Source organism: Primulina tabacum, chromosome 18, assembly GCF_025594145.1.
Source record: "Primulina tabacum isolate GXHZ01 chromosome 18, ASM2559414v2, whole genome shotgun sequence".
In the NCBI taxonomy this organism is placed as follows: Eukaryota; Viridiplantae; Streptophyta; class Magnoliopsida; order Lamiales; family Gesneriaceae; genus Primulina; species Primulina tabacum.
Window position 1 is genome coordinate 15,279,863 of NC_134567.1, and position 9,787 is coordinate 15,289,649.

At 36.6% G+C, this 9,787-nt stretch overlaps 1 protein-coding gene across 2 annotated transcripts in view; it reads right to left on the minus strand.

Annotated features, from left to right (window-relative positions):
- The window catches only part of LOC142533686 (uncharacterized), a 32,404-nt gene extending 22,917 nt beyond the window's left edge, over window positions 1-9,487 (minus strand). For both annotated transcript variants that reach the window (XM_075640536.1, XM_075640535.1), the window contains exons 1-4: window positions 9,179-9,487; window positions 9,036-9,087; window positions 8,417-8,523; window positions 7,800-7,845 (exon numbers count right to left, since the gene is read on the minus strand). In XM_075640536.1, the coding sequence (XP_075496651.1) occupies window positions 7,800-7,845; window positions 8,417-8,523; window positions 9,036-9,087; window positions 9,179-9,291 (318 nt within the window). In that variant the 5' untranslated portion in view covers window positions 9,292-9,487. The remainder of the gene's footprint in view (window positions 1-7,799; window positions 7,846-8,416; window positions 8,524-9,035; window positions 9,088-9,178) is intronic.
- Between the last annotated feature and the right edge of the window lie 300 nt (window positions 9,488-9,787).

Below are 9,787 nucleotides of genomic sequence, written 5' to 3' on the forward strand. Positions count from 1 at the left end.
AGAAATACATTAAAATACATCACAATACACTTAAAAATTCATCAAGCACTATGAGTTTCTCATTCCAAAATCAAATACCCAAAATATAACAAAATATAATAAAATATTATAATTAAACTCAACATATGTGTTAGGTAATTAATTACAATAATTATTAAGTTCAATATAAGATAATTAGGTTCAATAATTAGATACACGAATATAATAATATTAAGTTTGGATAAACATGAGATTTATTTTCATTTAATAAATGAATAAATAAATAAAATAATAATAATAATAATAAAAGGATAAGCATGATTACGGCTATATATACTGCACTTCTTCAATTCACAAACCAACAAAAGAAACAAACCGAGAGAGAGAAGGAAACGGAAGAGGAAATAGGAGGGAAGGGAAACGAGAGAAAAAATAGAAGGAAAAAGCTATACCCTTTCCGAAAAATCCCGATAAATCACCAACTATTCACCTCATATCATAAAGCAATATAGCTCTGGAGGTGACGCAAAAGGATCGCTCAAAAACCAGAAAATCAAACAAAGATAGTCCGCAAAACGGCAACGGTATCCCGTATTCAAGCTAGGTACTTTTCGCTCATTTTTCGTATAGCTACACACCAAACTAGAGGTCGGTTTGAATATAAAAGTTGTACCTCTTGTACCTCTTGTTGCATAGATGAGGTACATACCGCCCGTCGTCCCAAAATATTGCCGAAACTAACATTTTCGGAATGCCGGAGTACCTTAGTTAACTATACGACGGTATTTAAATATGGTATCGATGGGTTAGGAATTTGACAAAACTTTCAATAGAAGAATTAAAGATCTTCAAAAGTTACATATGCTGGAAAAAAACTGGCCGCGTATGACCGCTGGAAGGGCACTCACGCGCCGGCAACGTCGGCGCGTGTACTGCACGCGCCGCCGGATCGGCGATTTTCCGGCGGCAGAACGTTCCTGATGATATTTCCGACTTTTGGCCAACTTTCGTAATATTTGGATATACCTTCTAATTAATATGAATTTCGGAAACTTAAGTAAAATCAACCGGATTAAATTTTGAAAAAAAAAATTAATCTGTAAATGATCAGCTAGTTACTTAAAAACTCTAACATATAAATATTATTCATAATATATTTTTAGGACTTGCTCCAGCAACTCGGATTATTAATCAAGCCTAAACTATAAGTTATCAGGTGAGAAAATTACTATTCATTCTTCTATTAAAGCCTTTGGCATTTGCCCTGGAAATTTCAATACCATTTATTTAATATTCAAATATCATCCACAGTTCATTTCAATTACTGATATATTTTCTTGCCTATTTATGAATGGATTGATATACCATTAATAAATGGAGTCATGGACAACGCATTTCGGTTCGGAAATTGAGTCCACTGGACAACGTGGCTTCGGCCCGGAAAATGAGTCCAATGAACAACCGGTTAAAAGTCCCAGGTATATGGTTCATCTGAACAACGCGCACCGAATATTTCGGTCCGGAGAATGGTTCACCCGGCTCGTAAAAAGTGCTCAATTAGAGCCACCAATGTTAATTTATGGAATTTTCAGTTATCTATTATTTCATTGCTTATCATTCCTAATATCTAAATTGTTATGCCTATTATTTCATGCATAATTATGATGAAGTGTTATTTAAAAGCCATATACTAATTTAAACTCACTAAGTCCTCAAAGACTTAACCTTCTGTTTCTTTTCGTCTATTGTAATTTGCAGACACAAGAACCCCCGAATTGGAACAAGAGGAAAATAACTGAAGCTGAAATAAGAGCATTTGAAAGTTGGGATGATCTGTTTATAAATGAATGTTAAACTTCCGCTGTAACATAATTGTACATATGAATGTTAAACTTCCGCTGTAAAATAATTGTACGTGTTTGAAATAAGAATGTAAATATTTGTAGATAATCTTTAAATTATGGTAGAAAATAAAAATAGAAGTTCAATAAAGAAATATTGTAAAAAAATGTGGCACTTAGTAAGGGAATAATTATGCATTCCTAAACCGGGCGCCACAAGCTCTATATTCGAGAGATAGTCCGATTGCACGGGATCCCTGTTTCTGTATTTGACAGGGACCCGAGATTCACATTGTCCTTTTGGAAGAGTGCATTCAGCTATGGGGACGAAATTGCTATTCAGTACAGCATTCCACCCTCAGACAGATGGCCAGTCTGAGCATATGCCTACAGACAGTTGAAAGCACATGAGAACAACTACCCCGACTAATGACCTCGAGTTAGCTGTCGTTGTCTTTGCGTTGAAGATATGGAGACACTATTTGTACGGCCAGAAATGCCAGATATTCACTGATCACAAGAGTCTCCAGTACTTCTTTAAGCAGAAAAAGCTGAACATGAGACAAAGACGGTGGTTGGAGTTAGTAAAAGACTACGATTGTGAAATTAGTTACCATCCGGGGAAATCTAATGTTGTGGCAGATGCTTTGAGCAGGAAATTAGCAGTCGTAGCACAGCTATCAGCGCAGAGATCTCTTCAGTCAGAGGTTCAGAGGTTTGGCCTAGAAGTTTTTCCTAAGGGCAGAGCTCTCAAGTTGTCTAATCTGACAACCCAGTCTTCTTTGCTAGACCGAATTCGTAAAGGTCAGTCTTCATATGAACAATTACAGAAATGGAGACTGAAGGATGAAGCCAAGAGCAGTGTACTCTACGCAGTGTCCGATGTTATTGTTAGATACAGAGGAAGGATGTGGGTGCCTAGTGTTGATTCGATCAGAGAGGATATTTTGACAGAAGCCCATACATCTCCGTATTCAATCCATCCAGGTGGTACCAATATGTACAAAGACTTACAGATTCCGTATTGGTGGCCAAAGATGAAGCGAGACATTCGTCGATTTGTATCTGAATGTTTCACTTGTCCGCAAGTGAAAGCAGAGCATCAGAGGCCAGCAGGGATGCTTAAGCCGCTCTCTATTCCCGAGTGGAAATGGAAGAATATCACCATGGATTTTGTTATTGGATTGCCGAGGTCAGTCAGAGGATCTAATGTCATTTGGGTTATAGTGGATCGACCTACTAAATCGGCACACTTCTTACCGGTGAAGACGACTTTCTCCATGACTCAGTATGCAGAGTTCTATATCCGAGAGATAGTCCGATTGCACGGGATCCCATTTTCTGTGTCTAACAGGGACCTGAGACTCACATCGTCCTTTTGGAAGAGTTTACGTTCAATTATGGGGAAGAAGTTGCTATTTAGTACAGCATTTCACCCTCAGATAGATGGCCAGTCTGAGCGAGTGATTCAGATTTTGGAAGATTTGTTGCGAGCATATGTGACCGATTTCCATGGGAATTGGGAATCGAAGCTACTTCTAGTGGAGTTCACCTACAACAACAGTTTTCAATCATCTATAGGTATGGCTCCCTATGAAGCATTGTATGGAAGGAAGTGCAGATCGCCGATTCAATGGATCTAAGTCGATGAGAGATCAGAACTTGGTCCAGAGATTGTTCAGCAGATTGTAGACGTGGTGGTCAAGATCCAAGAAAGGATGAAGATCGGCCAGAGTCGCCAAAAGAGTTATGTTGAAAAGAGGAGAAGGGTTCTCGAATTTGCCGTAGGAGATCATGTATTTGTGAAGATAGCACCTATGAAGGGTGTTATGAGGTTTGGGAAGAGAGGCAAGCTGAGTCCGAGATTTATTGGGCCATTCAAAATTCTTGACAGAGTTGGGACACTTGCTTATCGTGTAGCTCTACCGCCGAATCTGGCCAGAGTACACAATGTGTTCCACGTTTCGATGCTAAGGAAGTATATGGAAAATCCTTCGCCTGTTTTGAGTTATGAGACGTTGCAGCTTGCTCCAGATCTGTCATATGAAGAAAGACTTGTCCAAATTCTAGACAGACAGGAGCGGAGACTTCGGAACGAAGCGATCAAGTTGGTCAAAATCCAGTGGCTGAATCAATCAGTGGAGGAGGTCACTTGGGAGGCCGAAGCAGATATGAGAAGCCGCTACCCGGAGTTGTTTGGTAAGATTTAATTTCGAGGACGAAATTTATTTAAGTGGAGGAGTACTTGTAGAGCCCAAAATCAGTACGCGTAAACTCATGTATTTACTAAATTGTTAAATTACTTATTTAATTTTTAAAATGACTTTTAATGATGCATGATTTATGATTTGCATTATTTTAAATAATTACATGTTTATTTGATGCATGTTAAAATGTTTTCTTGAGTTTTATGTTTCAGGCAAATATTCGATACGGGATCGGGAAAAGAGACCGGTGATGATTTATGCGATTTACAATTAATATGGTATTTTATTTCAAGTCAAGAAAATTGGTATTTTAAATATTTATGGAATTTTAAGCATTTTAAAGCCTAATTTAATTTATTAGGTGATTTTAAGAGTTTAAGCTTTTCAAAAATACTAAGTTTGAGTAGTGTGGATTTTAAACCTTGTAAATTATGTTACTAAATCTTTTAGTGGGGTTAAATAATTAGATTAGTAATGTTTTATTTCTAATTATTTGACTAAGCAATTTTTAGCTCGTAATTAATTCCCTTCACACACACACACGTTACTCACACACTCACACACTCTCGGCTGCACACACTTACACACACACATTATGTTTTCATTTTTTGGAGGTAGAAAGTAGGGTTCTGGGTTCCTTCTAGCAGCTACCCTTTCCCTTTCGATTTTTCAGTAGATTCACGTTGGTTTTTCGAGCAAGAATCGTGTAGTAAGTGTCTCCCGGTCATCTCCCGTAATCCACCGCGTCGATATTCGTTATCTACGTGCGTTATAACGTAAAGGCATGTATATTCTTTTATTTTCTGCATCGATCTTGTCGTAGTAAGTATTTTGATGCTTATTGTGTGTAAAAATCCGGTTATGTTATGCAAAGTTTGAGCAAAAACGGTTTAAACGATTTTGAACAAGTTTTTAGATCTCAAAAACCGATTTTGCTGTCATTTCGAATTCTGCGAATTTTCGGTCGGTTTTCTGGAAAAAATTTCAACATGTAAAACGTAGTACTTTTCGATACCTTCGATTTAACAGTAAATTCGTAATTTTCAGGTGAGTTATGAACATTCTCGTGTGACTGCTCAAACTGTGATGTTATAAAATATGTTCTTCATGTTTCTTGAGTTTTACTTGGTTGCAGGCTGTGTTGGGAATCGCCGAGTAATCATTGTTGCGTTTAGGTATGTCATGGGTTGTGGTCAAACGCTAATCGATGTTTCGTTTCGAGTCGGTATGGGTTTGGTCCATTAGAAGTCATAGAGAAGCGAATGGGTAGAAGATGACACTTTTGGGATTTGGTTTGTGCAGGGTTAACGCCGCAGCGCTACATTTGGAGCACTGCAGCTTCGTGCAGGGTAGCGCCTAGGCGCTTGACCAAGTGTTGCAGCGCTACACTCCTCAGCGCCTAGGTGATAGTTCAGGGGTCTTCGAGCTTCAAGTTTAGGTGTTATTGCATCATTTGGGTATTAATACGTCGTTATGTCCAAGCATAGTGAGGGTTAGATTAGACGTTACGAAATTTGAATAGGGAACGTTGAACTATGGTTTAAGCGAGGTTCGTGTCTTCTATTGCTTGGGAAATTTTAATAGTCCATGTCAAGATTGTTCGAGGTCATGGTTTAGTATGCTGATTACACGTGGTCAAGTCACGAGTGGTCTAGAAAGTAATAAGTTGTTTAATTACTTAGTAGTGAGTTTGATTAGTATGGTTAAGTTATGAAATTTTAAGTTGTTGGAATAATGTATTCGTATGTATGAGCAGTAGTAGCCCAAGCGAGATCCAACGAAACCCTCAACGCTATGTAAGTATGCTCGGCGTGCAAAAAGAAAATGTTTTATGTTATTGAGGTATGCGATTTGTCTTGCGACCAATTATGAACGGGTTTGAAAGCCGGAGAACGTGTATGGGGACCTCTCCACCCCGATAATGCATGACCGGGATATGATCAGAATTGGGAAGCGAAAAAGCATTACCAGGGACCAATCCACCCGGTAAAGCATGATCGGGCATCTTATGTGGCAGTGGACATCCCTGCCAGCCTAGTACTGTGGTTTAGTCTGATCAGGCGCATTATGTTAGGGGTCACTTGCTTTGAAACATATCTCTATGCAAAATGATTATGATTATGTATGTTTAAGTATGTAAGCAAGCATGTTTAGGAAAAAATTTATGAAATTATGGCATGTCTATGGTTATATAAGTATGCTCAGGTTTTAAGTATGTATTGACTACTTTAAAATGCATGTGGATTTATTACGTATTACTCATTATTCTCAGTTTATACATGTTGAGTTTTTAGACTCACTAGACTTGATCGATGCAGGTGAGGACGAGTTTGAGGAGACGAGAGGCGGCAACATTTACATTTCAAATATTTGATCAAGCATTTTATTTACAGATGTATTTTGAGAGATTGTTAATTATTTAAGAAAAATTTTTATTTTCCAAATTTTAAGTAGTTTAATAGAGTACGGTACGTTACATCTATAATCAGCATATAAAATAGCATGGCACCTCTCCCATATGGGCACACATGTACTAGGATGAGAGTATCTGCTGCTTTTAAGTAGTTCACAAACATGGAAGCTAGTTCTAGCTAGTACCGAAAAACCCTCCCTAAAAAAATAAAAACTTCAATAGAGAGGAATTACAATCAAGAATTATTAGACAATAGTCAAGTGTCGACACAAGCTTAGAGAGCTCTCATCATTTGATTATTGACAAGGAGCACAAAATTGGGTATATATGATCGTTGCCGCTGTCACTTAACCATTAGAAAACTGGGAAGATCTTGCTCACTGCCATCGCAATGTCTAAAGAGATGAAAGTAAAGATCATCCACGAGAAAAAAGCAAGTAGGATGTAGCAGAGGCTATAACATGATTAAACAAAAGGAAAAAATGTAATAATTGTACATTCTCGCCTCATAAATCAATTGTCTAGTTGCAAGCACATGACAATAGAAGTAGAACTGATTTCAATTTAGGTTCATATACCTATCCCAGGCTCAAATTAAGATTTCAATCCCATGAACCGATGTTTGCAAGTTTTGGATATCCTATAATCAGTTAGCTGCCCAGGGACGTTTTCATTGGCGATGAGGTATAAGAAAACCTTGAACTCATACCTCCTTTAACAGCATAAATAGCAAATGGAAAACTAAACAAACTCTATTTAATAATATATGATGTGTACAACAATCAAAGTACAATGAAACTAGCAATACTTGTCGTGAAAAGAAGCACCGTTTCAGTTCGTTGTAATATATTTGCACCTTTACTCCATCAGGTGGAGTACACCCAAGATATTTAATTTAATTTAGTCAAAGTCACCAGGAAACGCCATTAACCCCTAATAGAAGTGATACAAGAGATTTAGCAAGTTTCAAGCAATAACTTGGTCATTATTCACATAATTTACAGTCAGCTCAAGTAAACATTATTATATCCCAATCATCTGAAACTTATTAATAATAACATCCTATGCTACAAAGTTACAAACCAAGCAGCACTGTCAGACAATTCACAGAAAAATAAAAAAATCCAAAGAATTACTCTAAGAGAACCATCGTAAAACTGATTCACTCCACTTCAGTCGTTATCGGTCTTGCACTCACAGTGTTCCACAGTGAGGAATAGATTGTCAATCCATTGAATAAAGTTTTTATCCACACTTGAGCCTTAACTCTCAAGTAAGACAATGCAACACTTCTCACTGCAAGAAACCAGCCCTGATGATGCAGCAATGATAAATAGAAAGATGAGTTTACTAAATTACCTCATATGAAAAAGACTTGTCCTTTGCTGAGCGTTCTTTAAGATAGCTACAATGAACAATATGAATAATTGAAAACTTGTAAAAAAAAATTAACCTTTACAGCCAAGATAAATATATTTACGGGATAAGAATCGACAACTTCATACCCTACATTTATTTAAAAGTTGATTTTCATATAAAAAAATTCATCCAAGTTTGAGCATGTATGGCACTGTCTGATAATGGATTATTCGTAGTACAAGAATGATTTACACATTTCACTAATCAGAGTCAATAGAACTAAGTAAGTTATACTTGTTTTAACTTTTAATCTATCCTCTCTAAACAAATACGCCTGAATCCTGATTAACCTTTTGCTCACTACATAAAAGTACATACAGTAAAATCAGGTAAGACTGTCATAAATCATTATAATATGTGATACTGCAGCGGCGAAGGATGATAGAACTACGTCGTCAGAAGACAAGTTCCAGTCTCTTAACAAACTGCAAATATGAGCCACCCGATTTGATATACATAGCTAAATTACAACTTCGATATCATGCAAGCAAGGATACATACTAGTGAAACATGTAAAGAGTAATGACGCAAAAGCAAAAAGAAGCAACGTTGTTTACTTCAAGGTTTCGTCGAGAGCTCCTGGAAGCCTATACTCCTTGTTGTATGCCGGAACTATCAAAGAAATATACTTCTCAGCAGGATCAAGAACATGAGGGCACTTCACCTGTAATACAGAAATTGAGCATAGCAGCAGAATCAAAGCCCTATTGATATGTGTAATGAACCATAGCCAGATACATGGACATGCGCCTCAAACTACATGGAATAATGCAATGCAGCATCCACTATAAATATTTCCCAGTTATCTGCACAAATCCCCCCTTCTAAATATCATGTAAGAATCTTAAAACTGTTTGAAACATAAATAAGATGTGAAAAGACTCGACTTTTGCCAAATCTATTTGAAATTACTTAACAATATAATCTTTTTTCAGTTCCTGTTGTTCGATTTTAGTCAACACTCGGAATATGCTACAATTTTTTTTTATTAAACTTTAGGTTCTCGTAAATCCTTCACCTGGAAACTAGTCAATTAAACACAGCACTGAGAAGCTCATCCAAGTCAACTATACTGTCCTCCATCGAGTTTTCATACAGAAAAAAACAAATCCAAGCAATGAATAGCACAATCGCAATAACATAATAATGAAAGAAAAAATTGAACGGGACACGTACCGGCTTCAATGAATTTGGATCTTCGAAGACAGGAGGGGCCTCAACATGACAGCTTAAAAAGCGGGAAAAAAAAGGAAATACTAAAATTTCATAATAATGTAAGCAACAAATCCGACAAGTGTGATTGGAGGCAGAAATCATACGCGTGGTTATACTTTCTTTTAAAGGTTTCGAAAACAATGGCGGATGCAAATGCAACAGCCAAAACCGAAGCCAAGACGAAGACCGATTGAAACAAAATCCATATCAATCCCATTTCTCTCAAATGGATCAATTTCTCTGATAGTTCCCACAATTTTGTAGGCAACCAGAAAAATAAAACCCAATCACTGTTTTTGCTAAATTTGCGAGTTTCTATAAAATATTTCGTGGGTCGCTCTGCTCGCTAGGTGTAACCGAGTATAGGCACTTGGGTTACAGCCAAAATTTTATGTGCCGTGGTTAGGCGCTTTACACGATTAGATTAGATATCATATCGTCGTCTTTTACCCTTTTTGACATTATTTAAACAATAAAATAATAATATATTTTTTTATTGAAAAACTATTTTTTAAAATTTTATGAAAGATCCTAATAGACATATGGGACTTGAATTAAAATTGAATAATCAAATTAAAATATAAAATTTACTGGAAAAAAACAATTAGGTAAATTTTTTGATCAATTTGATATGGTTTTACCTAACAAAAGTAAAAAAAAAAATAAAGATAAAGACAAAAGATTTTATAGAAAGAAAATATATTTGTCTGAAA